The 24,748-nt window shown below is 39.8% G+C and overlaps 1 protein-coding gene across 1 annotated transcript in view; it reads left to right on the top strand.

Annotated features, from left to right (window-relative positions):
- Window positions 1–2,476: 2,476 nt before the first annotated feature.
- The window catches only part of lgr6 (leucine-rich repeat containing G protein-coupled receptor 6), an 81,083-nt gene continuing 58,811 nt past the window's right edge, over window positions 2,477–24,748 (top strand). The window contains exon 1 of the mRNA XM_084428159.1: window positions 2,477–2,910. Within this exon, the coding sequence (XP_084284285.1) occupies window positions 2,717–2,910 (194 nt within the window). The 5' untranslated portion in view covers window positions 2,477–2,716. The remainder of the gene's footprint in view (window positions 2,911–24,748) is intronic.

Here is a 24,748-nt window from a genome sequence, read left to right on the forward strand (position 1 = left end):
AACACACTGTACTAATTCATAAGTTAACACCATTGTTGAGTATTTTCTCTTTAAAACTGCATTGAACCAAAGATTGCTCACAAACTACCTTGTAACCAATCAGGTCAACGTGTGATCATCAACGAGTGGATCTCTGCTGCTGTGAGTGAGTGGAGGCGGGGATCATTTGCACAATCATAGAACCACATATACTAACTGAGGCAATGGTGTAGAGTTATACATTCAAGCTATTTTAAAGCATGAAGACATTTTTTTTTTCAAGGAAAACAAACTTTTAAATATGTAATTTTGGTGATCAAAGATGAGTTTTAAGGGATACAATTATTGACTATAGGGGGACTTTAAAACTCATGAAAAAGACCCTTATAATCTCACATTCATCACATCTAAAGTTTCCAAAGTGACTTCAGTAATCTCACACTGTGCCCAAAATAAAGTTTGCTTATCAAAACTCTTGTATTTTTTTCAATATCAAAACTTGCACATTTCTCATCTGCTTCTGAGCTACGGGGCATCCTATGAGCGATTAAACTTTCCTTAGGGTACAGGCAATCATCATTTATTTAATATTTTGATTGCACTTCATTTAACAGTACGTGCACTTGCAGTGTACTTACCTAAGAAAGTACTGTATAATAAAAGATTACATGGGTTAGGTTTAGGGGTAGGTTTAGAGTTATTACCCAGTAATTGTAATTACATAGTATGTACATAGGGAACAGGACTGTAAAACAAAGTGCTACCAGTATTTGTTTTATTCAGCATCTCTTATATTTCATCATTTCTTGCATGACAAGACTGGTAACTGAACTGACATAAATTAAACCGAGAGAGAGGGGAGAATTGCATGTTTGTGGATCTATATTGAGACTGTCCTCAGGCAAAGCAATTACTGCAATGAACGTTTGCATGAGAATTGGGCTCTTGATGGTGTTTTGGTGTGTGAGAGTTTTGCTAGTGTGTATGTGTGTGTGTGGATAATACAGACATAACGTGCATCAATGACTACAGTTCTTTTTTTCTTTTCTTTTTTTTGAGGGCATGTAACAAAGGCTCCACAGAAAATAGGCTCAGCTGAGGAATTTTAATGAATTAGTGGAATTCATTTGAGCCGATTGTGAATGACTCTAAAACAGATGAATGAGCAGCGCTGGAGATCCTCATGCTGGACTGTAACGCTTAAAGTATAAAAAGCATCGACTCCTAGAAAGGAAGATTTTGAAACAGATGTGATGACTAAGATTAATGCAAAACAACTGAAGCACTCAAACTAATGTTATTTGATTCTCTGAAACTGGCCACAGTTTTAAAAAAAGGAAATGTGTCACGCTAACAATCGAGACCCCCCATGAACATAACAAAAACAAGCTACAAAAATAAAAGAATGAAGCAGAACAAGAGAGGACAGTGCTTTGGGCACTACTACGCACGATTTCGAATGGGAACTTTTCCAGAAACCAATGCCAACTTAGCATTGTAGAAGATGATCCAAATGACATAAATATTACAAACAATACACAACATAAAACATCATGTGCATGATAATACGGCCACAGTGACAGTACTTAAGGAGTTTTGCAGATGTTTGGAGTCACATCTTGAAGGAAGCCTTACACAGCTTCTGGAAATATCCTGGACATTTCCTGGAAACGTGTATGTTGTGGTACATCTTTCTAGTGTTTTTCTGAGATGTTTAGGTAAAATTGAGCTGTTAGGACCCTTGACGGCAATCGATCAGGAGTTCCCATGATCCTTCGAGACATAAACAGATAGTATTTATTATCACCTAGCGATCTGGAACATTTCATTGTCCACTTTTTCCAATTGAATAAACAGCACTATTTATCATCGTTCCTTCCACTAGTTAAAGTGAGACCCACCGAGCAAGCAATGCAAATGTCTCTCGCTCTGTATAGGATATTCATGTCTCTTGCGGTGAAAAGACACCCCGCTGTACAAGCTGGGACAGTGAAGTAGTAAATCTGTAGTTTGTTTGGCTGAGGGGAGCCCGCAGCTTAACTCAATTATTGTTGTTCGGGTTATAAAACACCATGTAAGCGTTGCTCCAAGAGAAATGGAGCAAAACAATACTCGCATGTGATTTATACGAGGAGCAACAGCAGGAGAAGTGGTCAGTGTTTGACGGACGGCTACATTTACGCTGCAGGATCTAGAGCAACTCTGGATTTCAGCAGCTGTAGAAAAGTGATTATGAGGGAAGGATTGTGTTACATCTAAAGGTGTGATGAGAAGGCATAGTGAAATTGAGATCTCCGTTCTGTCCGTCAGCTCTCCCCCTCTCAGAGATCGGCTCCACTGCTTTCTTCCAACCATCCACTCCAGCTGCCCGAGGCAGAAAGAGCGCGCGAGAGAAAGTAGGAGGAGTGCTGTGCCGGGCGGCTCCGCCCTCCAAAAGCTCCAGCCAATCAGAGGAGCTCTGCAAGCTTCCACTACAATAGGTGAATGTCTCCTAAGTGAGATGAGACGAGAGAGAGAGAGAGAAGACCTGCGTAAGCCCCTGACTGACTCATTCACCCATGGGAGTTTGAAGTGACAGAATAAATCTACAGAGACGAGGCTTAGGATAACATTTCAGAGAGCTGAGAGAGGACAGACACATACACACAGACAAGTAGAGCTACGGCTGAGTGAGACTGCAGAGAGACAGACAGACACACAGCCCATCCACAGAAAGACAAGAGTTGGAGTCATTGTCATGTTGGTGGTGTTACTGATCCTGCATGCCGTCTCGTGTGCCCATTCTCACGGGCCGCCGGGTGCCGCGGTGCCTGTGAAGCAGTGCCCGTCTGCGTGCCAGTGTGAGGAGGATGGCATCCTACTGCTCGTGGACTGCTCCGAACAGGGACTATCCAGCGTGCCAACTGACCTGAGTCCTTTGACGTCTTACCTGTGAGTACACCCTCTTCCATCACCTGCTTTTGCTGAGACAGTGAGGGGTTGCGAATAGACTTTGAGTACTTTAAATATCTTCAAAAGGACGCTGTAAGATTATTGTTTGATGCCGGGTTTAGGAGATATGACAGGCTTAAGGTTAATAACAGACTCTGACAACTGGTTTTGCGTCCGGACATCAAGTGGAAACCCAACACAGTACCAATATTATTGATCATTCAGAAGTCAACAAGAGATCATTGATCATACAGATCAACAAGAGTCACATTTTGGTCTTCCATTTATGCTTATTCTAAGTGCACCTGCATTTAATGTCTGCAGCATGTTTTATTTTATATCGTTCATGGTTTATGAGGATAAGCGCACACCTGACATCTGATTTTGCTGCTTCTTCTAAGTGACAGATGAATTTGCACTTAAATACCATGGTTAAAGTGAAGGCATGACCAAAAACAACACGACTTATATTTTAAATAATGGTTGCACTTGACATGTACTTACCTAAGGAAGCACTGGGTAATATAAGGTTCCTACGGGGGTTGAGGTTAGGTTTAGGGGTAGGTTCAGGGTTATTACCTAGTTATTACCCAGTTATAATAAGTACATAGTATGCACATGGGGAACAGGACAAAAAATGCTTCCTATATAATCATTATAATTGAATTTATTTATGCTATCCTTACTATTAATATGTGATTGTAGCACTGTTTTTGTTTTTTCGCTGTGACCTGCAACCCATCTCTGGATGGCGACCCACCAGTTAAGGACGTATGACATACATGTGATCCGTCTTGAGTGATTGGTGCTGACGTGCACCTTCAATCAGAGCTGTAATACAAACTCCGCTCACATTAGCAAAGCTATTTTGCCCCAAACGGGACAATTTCAGCACGAGCGGAACCGCGTAGAGCGTGCAGTTCGTTACCAAACGGGAAAAGCAATGCTCGTTTCCCATGTGTCCTGTGACAGTTCTCAGTGCAGCGGTATCTGATGGGAACGTGTGTGGAGAGTGATGCAGTGGGGCGCTCCGTACAGTATTGGGTTTCTCCATGTCAGCTGGAAGCCTGTTGGGTTTAAGTCCATGCTAATCGCTAAGGCATGCCATATGTCCCCTGATTGTGAATGATGACGCAAAGGAGGACTCAAATGTTCGCTCATAAAACGTTGTGCAGCTCACGTGAATCAATAACTGGAGAGAGTTGTGTTTCAGGCTTTGGAGGAAGCATAGCTCATGGTTGGGAATTGGATTGCAAACACATGTACCGCAACCTTTCAAACATATTGAAACGTCTTGAGCGGTGTCTCTAGACATTTGCAAGTGCATGGGATTGGATCTCTTTTAATCCTGCCAATGTTGTAGGGAATTTTATTGCGTTGTGCAATCCATCGCATGACTTCAGTTTCAAATTTGAAGTACATGTCCATTTCCTACTTTTATTAAACACTGCAGATAATTTTGTGCTAATCTTATTAATGTAATGAGGACTGATCATGTCCTGACAAAATTTAAATACAATCTCACTAGCGAATCTTTGAGTTCGTTGAATATCGTGGAAATTCTATTGGTCAGATTGAGGTTTTTCACACACATTTTCATAAAGACTTTATGAAAAGTCTTCTTTTTTTCCCCCCTCAAAATTTCATTACGAGTCTGTGTAGATCAGACCAGCAGAAGTCTTTCAAATGCAATTCTTTCTTTCTTCACCGGAGGAGAGGAGATTGATGTAAATATTGACTGAGCTTTGATGTGCGTGTCATTGTTGAGATGTCAAAGTGTGTGTTTAAGTACGACGGGGACCGTTCTGCAAGAAAGCTCTGTTCTTCTGACGCCGTTTACTGAAAGTGCTCATTCATCGGCCGTCTTTTTTCATGTCAAACTTTTAGACAAACCAAGAAAAAGTGTTTGCATTAGAACATGCAACTGCTTTTACGGCCTGAAATCTTTTGCTTTTGCACTGGCCTGTCATTATGATTTCACTTTGAACAGCTATAACTTTTAATCCCTTTACTGAAAACTCGCCAAAATGTAAATGCATTAAGGGTCTGTGGCCAATTGTTGCATTATTTATTTTTTAATTATGGGATGTATAGTTGCCTAGCAACCAGTACTTAAATCTACAATATGTCATCCCAGCTGCCCCATTTGAGCTTGAGACTTCAGATTTCACATCTAATTCCCTCTTCTAATTCAGAATACATTACCCTCAAAGTTATGTCATGAAATTCTAATTGGCATTTGATTTTTTGATTTAAACTGCTCATCCAGTGGATCTGAAATATTTTACATTAGCCAAGACAAACCTTCATAAACTATCTTGTTAAGAAAACGACATGCAATGAGCAATGTTATCCTTTCATTGCTTATGCTCACTAGATTCATTTAATGTTACTGTATGCTTTTATTGCTTATTTTTCTTGCACATAACAATCAGGTACTCGCCATCATTTTATACATGGCGGGTTTTGCTTCACATTAAATTGAGATAAAACAGTTCATAGAGCGAAAAGCAAAGCACAAGTGAGAGCTGTGTGAACGCGCTTCTGAGAAAGCAGGCAGCAGCGCTGGACGTTTTGCAAGTATTAAATGCCTGTCCTGTCTCGCTCTGCAGCGATCGCCCATATGGGACAACAGGTGCCCTGGGGCGCGGAAAAAGTCTGTCACAGAGACAGTCTGTTTTTGCACTGGTTTTTGTTTGTTTCTGTTGGTTTCAACAGGAGTGGACATTGAGGTACATCAGACAAGGAAAAGTTAGAGACTGCTGTTATGTACAGTAAAACGAATAACACTTGTATGAACATTCCTAAACATACACACACTAACTATTGATTGGTTCATATTTTTTTATGTAAAATGTCTAAAAAGCCTACTGTGATGATTCATTAAGATGCAGCACATCGGATATATTTTGAGTGCATATTATCACAGTACATCAATGCACTGTTATATGCAATCATGACAGAGAGTTTGTGAATATCATACATTTTGACCCAGCTGAGGCTGGTTTGAACCTGTTGTGTATTCTGCCGTGCAAAGGCAAAAGACCTTAACTTCAATTTTGGTCAAAATTAGTTATTGCCATTTTTGGAAAAATGGACATCAGTTTTATCATGTGGAAAAATATATTGAGTCAATTTTGTTCTTTTCTGCTAAAAATAAGATGTTGTTTTTGTCATAACTTCCAAAAGCAGAGGTAAAGCAAAGGCAGAAGCCCTTAACATCAGTTACGGTCTTTTAGCTTGGTTCCGCTGCACTCTAGAATGCTGGAATCAAGTTACAGTTGGAGTTAAGGCACTCTGCCTTTGTTTTACCAACGTTAAATTTTTGCCGCGCTGAAGTTAACGTTAATGCCTATATGTAATTTAAGCACTTTTGCCACACCCATTAAATAAATAAAGTGAAAATAAAATTGTTGCAGTGGTTGTTTTTTAACTTTATCTAACATTAAGAATGGCCTATCCTCGCGGGAAAATGATGGTGGAGATGGCTTTGAAACGCAAACACCAAGATCAAGGTAACGTTAAGGATGATATGGAAACATGAAGAATTTTTTTTTTAGATATGCAATTTAACGTACTTCAGATTTTATGAAATTCAGCTAGGATACTGGTAGCCTAGTTTTAGCTAGCTAGCGATGCAAACTTGGGCTAAGATAGGCTACTTGACACACAAAACACAACTATTCCTGATCCAAAAATAGCCTAATGTTACATAATAGATTGTGTGTCAGCTGTAAGACACCATAAATCAAAGCCTGGATACTATCCATCCAGCCAATCTGACAGTCGATGCACTCACTGACAGAAAACAACGCGAGTGGGTTGGGGACGCCTCACAATAAGTAAGAGGAGGAGACATTATTACCACGCAAACAAACAAACAAACCAACCCAGCAGATATAACTTAGATTGCAGCTTACCTTTTTTTAACATGGTCAAACTCAACATCCATGCAAATCCTGTTTTCCCAGGACATGTCCTGTTTTCACGTCTTGTCAAGGCCGTCGTGGCTGTTTTTTTTTTTTATAAAGTGATGAAAATGTCCTGGTTTTCATTATTTTTCATTGGGCCGTTAAGCATATACTTTAAATTTACTGGCGCTTATCTTTGCACACACAACATTTGAAACCGGCTAATCAGCGCGTTCCTCAATCCGCAACGGCAAGCAGAGAGCACATCAGAAAACAGAGGCCTGTGTGTGTGTGTTCATCTCATATTTGTGAAAGGTTACTTTAACTTCTTAAAGTGTTATTTTACTTAAATTAAGAACACCGATAAAGTTTTAAAATGATCCAGTACAGTTACTGTAGCCTTCTCATTGTTTTTTATTTTGTAATATTCTATTGATGTAATATTAAGCCTTCTAAACAGAACTCACTAAATGTTATTTTAAGACTATCATTGTTATCATAGAAATGTTTTTATAGAGTGATAAAAGTCAAAATGGTCAATAAATTAGAAGTTAAGGTACTTTGCCTTTGTATGAGCCATTATTGTTTTGCAGATAATGCAAAGGCAGAATGCAGTAACTTCCGAATAAGGGTTAAAGGTCAAGTTTGAGCTCAAATTTTTTTTATGTAGATAAATATATTCATTATGACAACTTCTTGGCAAATTTTCAGTGTCCTACCTATCATACAATTGGCTGGACAACAAAAAAACTTTAAAGTCATTTTTCTCAGTTTCACACTCTGGTGAGTTAAGGTCTTTTGCCTTTGTAGGGCAGTATTGTTTTATACATTGTTAGATTTTTTGACTTTTTCAAACTGGTTTGACTTTCTTTTTTTCTGCGAAACAACATTGGGCCCCATTGACGTTCACTGAATAAACAAAAACGGTTGACACATTTTTCAAAATATCTTCTTTTGTGTTTTATGAGGTTAAGTAAATGATGACACAGTTTCCATTTTTTCAGTGACGACGGGCCGTTGAATTATTTCAAATTTTCTAATAATTTGATGGACCGGAGTCAATTATTACGCTAATACTATCCAGTTAACACACCTCAAGACATTGTTCAGATGTCGTAATCCAAGACATTTGTCAGGTTTTTGTCCTTAATTACTCTTGTATGTGGGACTAATTTCTTACGCATCTCATCCCAAGCCTCCGTTGCTAATTCCAAAATGTCATTTTAGAGCTTGTAACAGAGGCTTGAGCCATTGATAGCAGACTAATGCAGTTATTGATGTAGTTATTAGAAAGAGAGAGAGAGAGAGAGAGAGAGAGAGAGAGTGATCAATTGTGTGTGAATTACCTGAGTCTGTACGTCTCTCAACTGTGTTCGGCAGCAGTAACTAATAGCGACACTGTAAGTTTATCTGCTTCAAGAACAATGCCGTTATTACCCCGCTAGTGAGAAATGTCATGTAGCTTTTAAGTTGCTAAAATATTTTACTTATAAAATCTTCAGAGCAGCGCTGACAACACTTTTCTGTGCGAGTGTGTGTCCGTTTGAGTGGGAGAGAGAGAAAGTATATGCTTTCCTTACATAAACGTGATTTTGTGGCAAAAAACATGGAAACGTTTTTTTATCCCATTGTTTACTATATTTATTTACTTGGTCAGTGTCATTGTGGGTTTTGGTTCTTTTGCTGTTGTCGGCTGTAAGGACCTTTGAAATAACTGAAATCATTTGGCGAAGTGATATGGAACTGTTATGCGGTCAAGACCTGCCTGGAACTACTTTAGCCGTGCGTTTCCCTGGAAATAATTGCACACCTTAACGTTTGTCAACCAATCAGATTCAAGCATTCAACAGCCCTGTAGTATAACAATAACTAGTATATTTTGTTTAAAAGATTTAGTTTTGGTTAAAATACTTAAAAATAATATTACATATTTTTAAGCAGAATGTTTGAGCTAATAACAATATACTATAAATCACATTATTTATGACAGTTGGTCCATGTATATTTGAAAAGTAGGGGTACTGAACTGTACTTCAAGGCATTATGTGGCAAATCCAATGTTTAAATAACTACAATAAAGATAAAACCATTACCATTCAAAGAAAACACTGAAAATGTCAGCTCTACTGAAACCAGGTTAGCTCAACTGAAGATGAGTACAAGCATCAACCAGCTAAAACATCATCATACAACCAGCTCAAACCTCAAAGCCGTCAACCCATTCCCAGAAGCCAAGGGCCATATATTTTCATCTCTCTCAGGGCAATTTTCTACACAAACACAAATTAATGTTGAGCTCGAGCTGAGGGCTACAGACACATGTTTTCGCTTACTGGCCCGCCTCAACTTCCAGTGCTATGGCCTTGAAACATTTTAGTCAGAAACAAGAACAGAGTGAGTGTGTGAAAGATGCCTTCAAGCTCTGAAATGTGTTGTGTTATCTGATTTTAGGGCCATAAATCTATTTGCAGCCCTTTTGACCAGTGATTTATATGTTAAGGGTCAAACAGGAAGAGTTAACACCTAAATCATGATGTCAAATATTACATACAGCTGGAACAAATTTTATGTACATTTATCAATTATGTCACATAACCATGAAACACATTTGAGTTTAGTTCATTCGACGTGAAATGCTGTTCGGAACCCATTTTACTTCCATAACTGGATGTGTTTATAAATAAACATTGATATTCAATGAGTAAAATTTGTCAGGACTTTATTCAAAAGTAAATAAGGAAGGAGGAGCAAGCTATATATTCATTCATTCATTATTTATCCATTTATTTATTTGGTTGCTTGGTTGGTTGGTTGGGACAGTGCAGTAGAGAATTTACAAGAAGCAAAGTGGGAGACTTTTGGAGCCATGACCTAGTAGTTGCTGCATGGTGCTCATATTGAGAAGAGAAGTTAGGATAGGGCTCACATAGCCTATACTGTTATTTTCCGATCTCTTTCCCGCCACTTTGTTGCATCTTTTCCTGTCCCCTCTCTGTGCTGTCAATAAAAATGGTAAACATTTTAGTGAAAAGTGAGCACTGAGTTTAGAAGAAGGCCTTTTCAAGATCGGGCCTCAGACCTTAAGGGTTGTTTATGCACTTTTGAATCCGAGCGAATTCAACTCTGGCAGCTTGCATCTTTAAACGGCTCCAAGGGCTCTAATGTTCTCTCAGTTTAACCACCTAAGCTCTTCAATGAAATAGGGCGATAATGGTCTTTTCATCCTGGCAGTGGTGAACACTTTGAGCTTTATAATGTGGTAAGTTTGCAGGCCGATCCCTCAGGGGGTGCTAGCAGACAAACTGCACGGACAATCACTCACAGCTTTGATGCTTACGGTACCGCTGCAAAGCAATGCAACAGGACACGCGTAGAGCAAAGTGCTGAGGAATAACATCACAGCTGAGGTGCTCCGGTGGATTTATATTGCTGTATGTGTACCCCCATCAACAGTCCATTACCAAAACCCAGAGTCTCCAATAAGAAATACTCGAAAGTTAACAAATATATGAAACACATGGACAGATTTGGCATACTCGCAGACTGCTCCTCAGAGAAAGAGAATAAAAAAGTTTCTTCAAATGAGGCTCCAAATGTCAACGGGGTATCTGGAATGGTGAGTTTTAATAAAAAACTCCAGCTGACGAAGTCCAGTTTACAGAGACGTACGTGTTTGCTGGGGTGAAATTTCGGCATGGGTTCATGACCGAAGCAAGACGCAGGTGAAAGTAATGTATTATGTCTGGTAGAAGCGGGAAGAAGGCTTAGACTCTGACCGTAGATCTCAACTCACGGTACCCCAGTGGCCTGTTTACCTGCTTTGTGCGTCAGGACAGGTCATGGACAAGGCAATGGGGAGGGAGTCTGATCTTTTCAGAGCATTGGACAATTCAAACAGACTTAGGAATCTGCCACACTGATGTGCAATGTAGTGAGTGAGTGAGAGGGGTCAGGGTGTACAACATACCCTCCAGGCTGTAAGACAGACAGAGGTATGTTTACACCTGAGAGTGTTATGACCCTGCTTGCCAAACCAAATCCCATTCATTATACATGACAACAAACCTTTTTTCAATGTCTTTCATTTTAAATTTCACTATATATTGGTCATTTAAAGTGCATTTACGCAATTCATGGAGGAAAAAACAACACATTCTTTCATACATTCCTCAGTTCCTCAATTCAAATTCCGGATAGAAAGGCTGAATGGAAAGAAAAACAAATAAACAAAAAACAGGCCGGCTACATTTTTTTTTTCCTCCATGTAGAATGTCTTGTCATTAACACACGACTCCATTTGTGTACAAGCTAGTACACATGCGGAGTCGCAGACTCAACCTCACCCTCAAACAAACATGGGAGTGATTGTTCATTTCCTTCTCTTCCCGTTACCTAACAGTGAAACGAGAGCAATTAGTGCCCTGTGAAGTCAGCCCGAAAATAGTCAGAGCCCATGCAGGATAAATAAACCCAGTGGACCTACCGCAGACTGCCTCATCTCCAGAACATCTTTAAATAGATCCAGAGCTGGAGGAGAAGACCCGAATTCTTCTACTCAGCGCATTGTAGAATAACCAACCCTGAAGAACAAACGCCTTGTGGGACCCCCAGAAATATTGTGTAGGATTTCAGAGATGTAGACCTTGATCACATCATCAACTACTGTATATATCATAGAGTGTACTATCAACAATGTTGGAGACTAACTTCCCTTCTGGATCATTAAATGATCCATCTTTAAAATTAAGACGTGGCATTTCTCCTTCTTTTTTTTTTCTCTGTAGAAAAGAAGTAATGAAATAAAGTGGTGGTAGACTAGTTTTTGCAATGTATGCATGCACATAACATTTCAGAAGAGTCTCAAACTATGCTCAGATTTGATGGCAGATTTTGGTATTTTGCCACAAGTACGACATTTCAATATACTCAAACATTCTCATTTCACCGTTTCATGTGACTTCACAAATGGCCTCATTTGTCTCCAGGGGTACTATAGGGAGAATATCTGTGACAAAGCTGATTCTTAAGTGAACCTAAGTGAGAATTCTCCTGAACTATGAAAGAGCAACTTCTAAGAAATATATATATATTTTTTCCTGTGGGTTCTGTTGAGGGAATAACTATCGAATGAGTGGTTAAGTGTGTATTCTGTCCTTTTCAGTGGCAGAGGTTCATAAATCAGCCCCTGGGCAAACTTGACAATCCATCGTAGACCTCTGTAGGGGTCTGTGTGGGGGTCTCTTAACCTGTGGTTAAGTCCTCAGCCACATTTCACCATCGGCTCTTTGGATCTGACAGAAGCTATAAACTTTGCTTTTGAGGTGACATGTTCTCACCCCCTCAACACCACTGGAAACCTTAAGGGAGGACAAAGGCTGGGAAAGAAGAGACCCAGAAAACTGATCGTTAAGTGGAAGTGGTTTATACAGGAGCTCAGATTTCAGATTCATGATCTTAACCATAGACGAGAAACTTCCCATCTAGAGATGCTTGGGATCCACATATGGGAGAAGCCGTCTACTCAAATGAAGGGGCAAATTAAACCTTCTGAGTTTCCAAATAGATTACTTTACATGCATACAGCTTACAGCTTACACAGTCCCCCCCTAATGCTTTTTTAATGAGTTTGCTTACATTTGCTGCATTGAGAATATACAACTCATCCCAGATTGCAATATGTGGACCAGGAAGGATCACTATAGCCAGACAGAGGCAGGCTCAAATCAGGAATTTTAAACTGAGATGTTTCCTTATCTGAACTATTTAGGGCTGTGCCTTGCATCAGGAAAGATTACTGGCTGAATCCTGGTTACTATCTATGTATCAGGCTTATATGAGAAGGTTTCCTCACTAAACTAGGAAAGTGGAATCACACGACCTGCTTCCCTCTCAATATAGGAGTAAGATTTGCGCAGTGTGTGGAAACATTTTGTAATGAGACAAAAATGCAAGTTGGAATGACACTTTTTTAGTGCTTTTTGGAGCGACTCAAGTTAGGACATTTCTAAAGGACGATCTAGTTTATTCAGGGCATTGTGTCGAGCAGTAAAAGATGATCGAATGCTTGCTTAAAAAGGGAGCCATGAGGTGTTCATGACGTGCCAGAGTGTCATCACTTCTACAGTCCAAACAAATCTATTAGTGCCCGAACCAGCCAACTACACTCATACCTCACAGGCACGTGTCGAAATGCAGGTGGCGTCCTTAAACTATGAGAAATATACACATCAGCAACCTTGTAAATAAGATCTTTGAACATCACAACTTTGTTTGATGCTACGTTGGGTTGTGCCAAAGAAAACATAGCTTGCACTTTAAGAGTAACTGAAAAAAAAAAAAATCAAAGTCATTTTTTGTAATACACTTAAAATTACAGCTCATAATTCTTACCCAGATGGATGGAAGAGGCCTGCTTGGATGTGTGTCGAAAAGTTAAAAAAGATTGAGTGCTAGTGTACTATCTGGTTGAAGGTAGCATCTCCAAACTGACCAACCGGTAAAGCTGATAAATGCATGTGATCAGTTTCCAATAATGCCATTAAGAAACTCTATTCCAGCCAAGAACCTTGCGGTCTGCGCAGGTACAATCCTTTATGACTAAAACCACTGCATGTTTTCACTTGCCAAACTGCTGGCGAACATCAAAGGTACTGGCGAAAAGGCATTACAGATGATTTGCCACTTTGAATGCGGACAGTTGTTCTGCTTTGAGACTTAAGAAAAGCAAAAGCATTCCCAGCATATCTGATGAAAATAAATGAAAAGAATAAGAGCTGATGTTGAGGTTACCATCTGAAATTTATGTTTCAATTTCTTTCATTGGCTTTGACATGCAGATTAGGTTTCCCAACTCATGCACAGCCGGGAAACAAAAGCAAATGTCAATGGAAAAAACTTTGAACAATCTTTATCTGTAAGCAGCATGTCAATGTCTTGCAAAGTCCAGCAAACCATCTTGTGCATCTTTTTTGGAGGTTGCGGTCAGGACCAGGAGCTCCAGGGACAGGGTGAACTCCAGCCAGGGAAGAGGATAGACAGAGAGGGCGTTTCCTCCGCCCGACCTGCAGCTGCCTCAGCTGCTCGCCACTGGGGACAACAGGGAATTTATTGCAATAATCATCTCTCTAGGCAACACATTAAATAGCGCACTTCTGCTTTGAAAAGGTTTTGAAAGACGTTCTCTTTGATACTTGATTAGAGAGTGGAGTTTTCAGGAGGTGGCAAATAGTCTTAACATGTAGAGAGATGTTGGATGTTTTGCCTGTTTTGGTGTTAATGCGGTAGATTGATTATTTTACTATACAAGAAGGGAGTAATTGTTTAATTTGCATTTTATAGTTTAAATGAGATACAATCACTTTTTTTTTTAAACAATTTTACAAGTAGTAATGTTGAAGTACCCAAGACTGTATTATAGATTGGCTTTTACGTGTATGTCGGCATCATTATTCCTTTAGATTCGACCTCCACCTCTCTGCATCTCTCCCAGAAGCTGGTCAGAGTGGTTTAGTGTAAACTTCTTTGTCAAAATAAAGAATTTTTGTTTGTAAAAGACTGAACAAAACTACAGATTCGACCTTGTAATGATTTATCGGGCGTTTCAGATGAATGGCAAGTGGAACATGTTGAATGCATCATAAAAATGAAAACATGTGTGATTTACTAAACTCTCTTTGCAGCACAACGAGTTCTGGACTGTATCTGAAACGTGACTTTGAACATACATTTGGAGAACTAGGCTTGAGATATTCTAAAGTCCAGGACAGAGATCCATGCAAATTTTTATATTATTAATTAAATAGAGTGTCCATTACTGGTACTTTACACAAAAAAAGGGATGTAGTGGGGCGGCAGTGGCTCAGTGGTTCATGTAGGTTGTCTACAAACCTAAAGGTTGGTGGTTCAATCCCCGGTTCCACTTGACCAAGTGTCGAGGTGTCCATGAGCAAGACACCTAACCCCAGCTGCTCCCGACGAGCTGGATGGCGCCTTGCATGGCTGACACCGCCGTCGGTGTATGAGTGAATGAATGGGTGAATGTGAGGCTATGTAAAGTGCTTTGGTGGCCATAGGTCTGTGAAAGCGCTATATAAATGCAGTCCATTTACCATTTACCATGTAAAGATGTTGCATGTGTCCCTATAGGACACCTATCTAGCCATGACATTAATGTGGGTTGAATTCGGCTTTTAGTTCCCCCCTCCTGTCTCCACCGTGTCTCTCTCTCTCTCTCTACGTGTAAAAGATCAGAAAAAAGGTTACATGCATTTACAAACACTCAAAAAATGTTGTCAATGAGGATATATCTCAACCAGTGACATTGACATTCCCAGTGAGATTCTAGAGCAACTCTGAACTTGGAGGTCCACCGTCCTGCAGAATTTAGCTTCAACCCTAACCAAACACACCTGATCAAGCTAATCAGGGTCTTTATGACCACTGGACAATAACAGGTAGGTGAGTTTTATCTGGGTTGGACCTAAACCCTACAGGACCTGCAGCATATCAGTTTCAAGTCTTCTCAGAAAGTTATGACGTGGACCAGCATGTCCTGAGGCATTTGAGGCCTGATTGAGCTGAACGAAATAGAGAATGATGCTAAGTTATGGAAAACTATGCATTGAGTGGCTAGTAGCCTCATCTCAGTTAGTAGTTTTAAATCAAACTGTTCTCTGTGACAGTTTTGACAGAGTGTGAATCCACACATCGGATATGCAATCTCATGGATATATTTTAATGCCATGTGCAAAAGGTGAAACACAGCCACAGATCAGGGGTCTGTCTGTCCTTCCACATATTTTTTCTCTCTACTCCTCATCCACTTGATTGACTCATGCCTTTACTCTCAGATATTTGTGGCTCTATCTTCCACAAAGGGAGTAAGACGCTCATGTCTTTCTGTCTTCTTTTCTCGTTTTCTCCCTTCGCGACCGCAAATTGCTGTCATTATGTGACGCATTGCAGTGGTGATGGCTAACCAGAGTCTGGCCTGTGGAGGAAACCACGACAAGCGAATTAAGAGCTGAGGGAAATTGAGGGCCTATGTGTGTGTGTGTGTGTGTGTGTGGACCACCCAGACTCTCGTAACCAGAGGGTGAGACCACATGCAGGAGTGACTCTGTTCTGCCGTCCGCATCTTGGTCCCTCACTTTCTGTCTATATTTAGATCTATTTGTTTCTCCTTTGTCTCCTTCTCAATCACTCTTTCTGCTTCATTCTCTCTGTCTCACACTCTTATCTTTGCGGCTGTATAAATTGAAGCCAAACCCATGAGACCCAATATGTTGATTTCAGTGGGCACTTCACTGGTATGCTATTTCATTTTATGTGCTGAATCCTTGAAATGACTAAACAGGGCAAATTAGCATCTATTTTAAGACATGCTTTTTTGGGGGTGTTAAATAATGTTGCAAATACCAATTGATTGACTAGCGCAAACCTTAGTAAATCACAGAGATTCATTTAAATACTCTCCTCCTATAGATGTTGCATCTGAAAGGGAAACTCCTACGAATGCATATTCAATAAGGTCAGCCTCAAAAATAATGTCCATGCCTTTTCAGCGTTAATTTCTCACTGCGTGTCTTTACTAAATCCTGACAGTTGTTTTTTTTAATGCCGAAAGCGCTGGCGCAAACTGTTAGTAAATCTGGCCCATGGTAGGGTTCTCAGTTGCGTTTCTTCTTCATCTCAGATGTTTCTTCTAAAATAAATAAAAACAGAAATAAAAAATTGACACAAATATGACAATTATTGACATAAAGTAAATGTATAGTCCCTGAGAGCATAGCAAATCAATGCTATTGGAAACACGTTCATATCAAGTGGCAAAGTCGGAAATGTTTGTGTGTGTCTTGGCCCTACACAGTCTCACTTCTCTCAAAGACTTCCTCGGAACTTTAATCTCTTCCTCTTAGCTTCCCCCTTATCCGTATTGCATTCCTCTCCATAAGACAAAAATGGTTTCCATGCGGATTGCCCATTATGTCAGTGGAGCGATGGTTATCGGTCCTGACCCAGGTCAAGGCGCACTGTAAACAGGAGTGTGTTCAGAGGCGGGCAGCAGAGGAGAGAGGAGCCACGCTGAAGCCAGACGACGGGACAAGCCCGCTATCAGCCCCAGCATCAGGCTTCTGGCTCCAGACTGCTCCCTCTCAAACTCCTCGCAGACCTGGAGCCCCCCGCCCCCCATCTTACCAGGGAGGGGTGGGCGTTGGTTTGGGTGTTGGCTTGAGGCTGTAGAATCCACAATGCGTGATGGATACAAACTACACATGCAAAAGACTACCTGTTAATTAGCCCTTTGAAGATAACACTCACCTATGAAAAGCAATGCTAATGTTAATTGTTTTGCATGTTACGTCCGGGTTCTCTACAAGTTGAGCTCTATATAGAGCTAACACAAGCTCAAGACATTTTCACATTTTATTCTGTGACATAAAATACATTAGTAATTCCCCCTTGTGATTTTTTAAAAAGTTTTTACGTTTAAAAGGCGGATGATAACAAGTGTCTAAATGGAACTACAGAGGTTGTGTGGGACATTAAACGGCATCATGCTGAACAGGTAAACTCATCTCACTAGTCCACTTTTAAAGTCTTTAAAATCGAACTCAAACTTTCAAACTTAAAGACTGAAAGAGCTGCCACCCAGCTAACAATTTTTGGTTCCCATAACGTTAGTTTTTGGTACCCAGAACATTCTCAGAATGTTAGTTTATGGTTCCCAGAACGTTATTTTTTATGGTAACCACCCAGCAACGTTCTGGGAACGTTATTTTATTGTTACATAAAAATAAAACCAAAAAAGAACGTTCCCCTAACGTAAGTATTTGGTTCCCAAAAAAATAACCAAAAAATAACATTAGGGGAACGTTCTGTGTTAACTGGGCAGAAGCTTGACGGAAATGTCCGGCTTTCTGTGTTTTCACTGTTAGACGGTAGGGGGCGCTATTACACATCTTCTGAAAGAGTACAGAATCTCCTGATCAAAACACATGCGAAGAAGATCCAGAAACAAGCGATAACATATGTAAGCAGATGCATATATAAAATAACGCGATCATCAACATTTAACAGCATATAAATCAAACTACTGAATGAAATATCGAGCTACAGGACTGTGAAGCTTTGGGGGTGTTGATGGACTCGAGCTACTCCATCTATGTTTTTTTAATGAAACTCACCCACATTCAAGTGTTGAAAAGAATGCATGAAGCTAGAATAAAAAGTTTTTTTTTGTTTTTTATCAGAAGCTCTGTTCTTTGATCAAGCGATCAAAAATGCTGGTGGTGGCTGGCAACTTTTTTCAAAAACGCTGGTGGGGAAAGAGTGACGATGAAGTTCAAGTCATGGGACCATGGTGTAGTTTGTTTATAGCCTATTTTTAGTTTTTTACTCCTACCGATTGTATTTGGGTTTCAAAATTTCTATTCATTTGTAAAGATTCTCTCTTTTTTTTTTTTACCACAGAGTTGTTGAATGAACCAGAGTGATGCTAGCTTCCAAGCTGGCCTCTAAAATTATGTCATCCCTAATACTGTTGACATCTTCTGTGGCTTTTTTCTTCATTATATTTGACTTTATGCCCCTCAAAAAAATATCTACCCTAAATGAATTTTAATTCAGAGATTAAACACATACTGGTTGTAGAAGAGGCGTATTCAAGTCCTTGTGTGTTTGAATTGCGTTTTGATGTGTTTTTGAATAAATTAATCAATTTAAATATGGTCATTTCATTGACGTGCATTTTGCATAAAATATATTGTTTTTATTGGCTTTATATTGCAATGACAGTTGAAAGATTGGATATAACTTTGCTTAGAGCAAGTTTAACACACCAGTCTCAAGTAAACACGTAACAATCATTTTGAGTGTATATTTTAGCATTTATCCCAGTCTTGTCCCATATAATCCATTTTAAGTGCATTCCTCTAAATGTCATTTTTCATTTGACAAGTTTTAATGATTTTATGTGGACTCCACTATTTTTGTTTTTGAATATCTGTGCATGAGTAAAGTCTTTAGTTTCAAAACACTGAATGGACTTAGTGCACTTCAGTGCGGTGAGAAGCAGGTACATTCAGAAAGTCACCGATTCTCTCTTTGAAGACTCAAAGGAAATGTGTTGACAGGGAGTCTGTTGAGGAGGACAGGGCGCGGTTTGATGTTGCTCACATTGCTGCCGGCTCAGTGTGTGTTTGGCTGCAGGCCAGGACAAAGTTGTTAGAGAACAGCACTGGGTGAAAGATAGATGTCTGTAATTACTCAAGGCCCAGTACATTGAGGAGCCCGCAGAGTTCAGATGACCAGAAAGTCTCTATTAGAACTTATTTTGGTGGCACTAGATGTTACAGTCTCCACTGAGCACATGGGGGTTTGGAATCACTATGAGATTTTATTGTTTAATTTTTTAGAAATTGCTATTTTTATTCAGCAAGGATGCATTAAATTGATTAAAGATCAATATATTTTGCTATATTTTAAATGAATACTGTTCTTTCTACATTTCTGTTTATTAAAGAGTCCTGAAAAACAATCACTATTACATTTCAGACTAAATTAAGCTGCAAGCAGCCATTTTCAACAATGATAATAATAGGAAATGTTTTATACCAACTCAAGGATCATGTGACATTGAAGACTGGAGTAATGACGCTGAAAATTCAGCTTTGATCACAGGAATAAATTACATTTTAAAATATATTAAAATCTTACAGATCCCAAACTTTTGAACAGTAGTGTATCTAAATCCAAAACATCCCAGCAACACTATTATAAGAATCCTCTGGAAAACTGTCTTTGATCGCGGCTCTCTCTACAAGCCTTCTCAACACAACACGTTTCTCGTTATGCATGATTTATCTCAGCACAACTTTCGCCAAACGGCACCAAAATCACAAGAGAATCCGCCTCTGTCTGTGTGCTGCCTATGAATTTCATTACTCAATTAGGAATGACAACATTAGTTTTGGTTCATAACCTCTGGATTAGTAGATGGCCCTCATCCCAGGACGTTATGGTGACTGCACAGTTCATCAGTGGCTTCTTCCACGTTTCTTAGGCGGATAGGAAAACATGGTTTTGACAGCAACAATGGAGTAGAGAATTTAATAACTTCCTTCTGCATTCTTATTGAGTTCAACAATCCACATTCCTTTCTGACAAATTAAATAACCAAATAACTGTGCAGGGTTGTGCAGATGGCCAAAAACAATCATTTAATATCAATAATAGAGGACAGAATAATGACCATGTGCCAATACTGACAATAAAACAGACATTTCCTGGTAATTGCCTAATTTTTAGACATGCCACTTGTTTTGTTCTAGGACAAAATACCTGTATTAACCTGTTATAACCTGGGGCTAGTTGCATAATCTTAGCCACTATGTTAAGACTGTTTTAAGATCTAGTTTGACTAATTAGAAGTTAACCAAAGGATAATAAGTCTTACTCATTTTATGTAACTGACACTTTTTATGTAAAAGTTAGGGGCATTCTTGATGAAAAGACTGAGATGACTAACGTTTATGACTAGTCTAAGCTGTATTTTCATGTAAACGTAATGGGATACACTTACTGCCTCAGATGCGGCCGTTCTAATGACGAACAAAACACGTATGTCCCAAAATCCGCTGGTCAAAAACCGCGTAACTCCGCGTACTGAAAACAGGCATTTTTATTTCTTTTTTCAATTTGGTGCTGCTAGTGCCAAAGAAATTATATAATTTTGACCCAATCTGTCCCTTAAAATGACTTTTGTTGTCATGTTGATTGACTTGAAAACAGTCGAATCTAATTAATTCAATGAAACGCATTTGAACGTTACTCAACTTACAGGCAGTTTGTAGAGTGACCCTAGGTGCAGTCACTCAATGAAAGTCCCTCAGGAGCTAAAGATGCAACAAACAATGTAGCTTCCGCTGAAGACAAAGGCACAGTTATATTCCTGAGGAAGGAGGTGGCAGGCATGAGGTTTCATTCGCCCCACCTTTAAGATGTACATTGCCCTGGGACAGATGCTAGATGTCAGGGTTATTACACCAACAATAGCTGTAGTAAGGGCGGGTGGGGGAGAGAGACAAAGAAGAGAGTAAGCTGCTCAGTCACAGCGATATTTCCTGTTCCTGTCAAAGGAATAAAGAGAGCTAAGGTGTCAGTGTCAATGTTTGCACTCACGGTTTGAGATTGTGGAGTTGATACAAGGTGATGATGGGAAGGAAGGAAGGAAGGAAGTCGGTCTGTACTTGCAGGGGTCGCATTAGAAAAGGCCTATTTGTCGAAGTTTGTCTTGTTTAAACAAAAACATCCAGTTTTCTCATGTGATTTGCAGACTATATGGATTTCAAGTTCATCCAAGTAGCACCGCGCAATTGCGTGCATGTTTTGCGATCACTCCCACAGGGTAGGATGTGCACGCTCACATTGCAGAGATTCCTCCTGCGCCATGGAAATCTGCCGGACCCCTGTCCTGTCATCAACCCCCATTCTCTCCTGCCACAAAGGGTGCATTGTGTTCAGTCCCAGACCCGGGCAGACTGTCCTCAAACCAATCATGTTTGGCAAAGTGAGCCTCGTTAGAACTGAAGGATTAACAGGAAGATGAGAGCTGGAGTTGCTGACAAGATGATGTGTACAGGAACTCCTTTAAAACCTTCAATGAGAAGCGGCCTGATATGTGTGTGATATGGACATTATAATATAAAGCGTCTCAAAACTTCTTCTCTTTAAATTGGCACTTCTTCCAGAAATGAACATTTTATCATAATCTACTCACCACCATCGTGCTTCAAACCCATAACCCAATTCAAATTCTCCTTTTGCGTTTCATTAAAAAACAACAGCATACGAGTTTGAGATGACATGAGAGTGGATATAAATAATGTTTAAGGAGAACTACTTCTTCAAAGTTTCATATTGTAGAACTTCCACCAACAGTTCAGCCGCACACATTTTCGTTTCGTTTTAATTTTCCAGCCTGGTTTTAAACAGCTACACTACCAGTCAAAAGTTTTAGATCGGTAAGATTTTTAATGTTTTTAAAAGAAGTCTCTTCTGCTCACCAAGGCTGCATTTATTTGAATAAATGCAGCCTTGGTGAGCCTTGGTTTTAAAAACATAAAAAATCTTACCGCTCCAAAACTTTTGACTGGTCGTGTATATTACAATCACACCATTTCCTAGCTCTCACTGTATTTCCTCAACTGTCTGAATACGGTATACATCTCGAACCCAAAAGAAGACTTCGTCAGCGTGCTTTAGCATGACGTGGCAAGCCACAGTCAGCTGTACCGCGGGCCCAGCTCTCCGTAAACTCCCCTCCCACCCATCCAGGGCTCAGATCTTTGGCCAAGTGTAGTGAGTAAAGCCTGCTCAAAGCTCTCATCCAGCAGCAGCCAGATCCGCTGGCAGGCAGGTGATAAATAGTCCCGGCGTTAATGACACTTAATGCTTGCCCAAATCCCTGCAGTAGCATCAAAGACGATAAGAGTCCCTGTGCTAATGCCACTCTATGGAAGGAAGGATTACAAGGCAGAGAAAAGGAGAGCGCTGTGACGAGACAACGGAGAGCGGGAAGAAAAGCGGGAGATCACAGCGACACTTAGAGCCAACAAAGGCGGTGGGAGACGTGGAGGAATGCGTTTTTTGGTGGAGGACGGGGAGGGGCTGGGTCCAGGGGTCCTGGGATGGAGCACATTGATGGGAATAAGACACTCGAAATGTCTTTATTAAAGGGTTTGTCCACCCAAAAATACTGACTCATACAGCGTGTCGTTCCAAATCTGTATGGCTTTCTTTCATGGAAGCATGAAGACTGTGCTAGTTGAGCTTTTCTATGCATTTACTACAGTATGCTGATATTGGCGATAACCGTGATATAAAACACAACCTTTTTGATGACAGGTGAAAGCAAGACACTCTATACCCACGCTTGTAAAAAAGTTCTCACCAGTGTGGAAGTTTTTTGGATTGCGTAAAAAGACAGGATGTTTGACACAGCAAGTGCCGATCAACAGTAAATTATTTCTGTACACATTTGTTGATTTATGATAACCCTCCCCATTTCCCTGCTCTTTTATTTGGAGCGTGATTCATTAGTTGAAAGTATAATGATTCATAAAAGTTTATTTCAAGGCTTCTGGTTTTCATAGAACAACTTTGTGTGAAATTCATTATTTACTGAAAATCTTTCCCTCCTGTGGCTCGATTGATTTATGAATGAATCATTCCAACCAGTTTTGTGAATCAGATCAACTAATGTATTGAGAAGCACAAAGAAGGATTAATTCATAAATCTGACATCACAACTTCTCTCATAAACGTACCGTGTGTGTGTGTGTGTGTGTGTGTGTGTGTGTGTGTGTAAATAACAACTTAAATACATTGACTGTTCTCACACAAATACAACAGATATGAGTTCAGGAGACTTGTAATATAATGCATGACTTTTTTTTCTTCTTTCTTTTACGGTTCTTTTGCATATCCATTTTTTTATATATTTTATTCAGTTATACTTTAATGAAAAAAAAAAAAAAAAACTGTAATGAGTTCTGCAGACAAAAATAAGTTACACAAGGGTGAGTAATGGACAATTTGTAAATTTTTTGGTGAACTATTGTGTCATCTCCATGCCCTTGTAGACAGAAGAAAAATGTTGGAGAGAAACCGATATCGAGATTGTTTGAAGGACACGGGCACTTTAAATAGAGTCCTCATGGAGAACACTGGCGGAGGCTTAGGTGTCACACACATTGTCTCCTTTCAGGGAGCCGCAATAAGGCAACAGTGCAACTGGCAAGCGGTTCAGACAGAGTCCAGAAGTTCTTTCTTACCGAATTACAAATCAGTAAGATTCGCACATTAAATAGCAGATGAGATGCTTAAACTGTCATCTTAGATTCCAAAGACTTTGTTTTGTGGGTAAGATGATCTTTAAGAGTTCTTGAAAGAATCAGTGATGGAATTCTGCTAGTAATCCAGGTATTTTCATTAGTTTCTGAGAACAACTGCAAACCCTCCCTCCAACTATATGATTCCAATGCCTTTGCATTCACCAGCCTTCAACAGCGGTGGACGAAAAGTACTTTAATAAAAGGACAGATACCCTAACCATGATTCCAGTAAAAGTGCAAGTCCTCATTTTCAATTTTACTTGAGTAAAAGTACAAATGTCTCACTCACGCTCGGCCATATAACGGTAGTGAATTGCGACCAGCCTCAGGCTTTAAAAAAAGACGCAAAAGTATCATGGAATGATCCTATGAAGAAGCAAAACGTTCAATTGGATCATATTAAAATCGTGGGTTATTACAATAGAAAGCCTACACCCTAAAATAGGCTCTCAACTGATGGGTTGTAAGACACTAAATGCTGCTAATAATAAAACGCAACTATCGACATGATAATGTGGTGCACTTGTGGCTGGACACTTCAAACAAAAGCTACAAAGCCACTGCCATGTATGTGGGTCAAAGGCTGCCGGATATTGTATAGCGTGAACAGGCTTTTTGTGACTGTTCCTGTGGCTGTATAGAGGAAGTAGGTCTATCAGTCCACTTCCTATGAGTATTATCCAGAGGTGTGACCTTTGACTCATGCCTCTAGTCCAAACCACGTCATCTTTTGTCTATATGCAAAAAGAGGCAGACGGAACAGAACAATGTCTGTTCTGCCTGTGTCCGTGTGGGAGGTAGAGGGAATTCTGGGATATAGAGAGCCTTCTGTGCAAAAACGCATGTTGTGTAGGCTTACCCTCTGATGCTGGTGTTTGTATCACATTTTAATTTCTCTGAATTCAATTTTCTGCTGCTGCTGCTTTATAGAAGTGCCCAAAAATTTTCTCTTGGAGCCTAAACCTTCTAAAGATCCGCAAAGCCAAGGCAGATTTTCGCAAACTTATTCCTAAGTGCATTAGAGGAAATTCG

The sequence above is a fragment of the Rutilus rutilus genome (genome assembly GCF_951802725.1).
Source record: "Rutilus rutilus genome assembly, chromosome: 13".
Classification (NCBI taxonomy): domain Eukaryota; kingdom Metazoa; phylum Chordata; class Actinopteri; order Cypriniformes; family Leuciscidae; genus Rutilus; species Rutilus rutilus.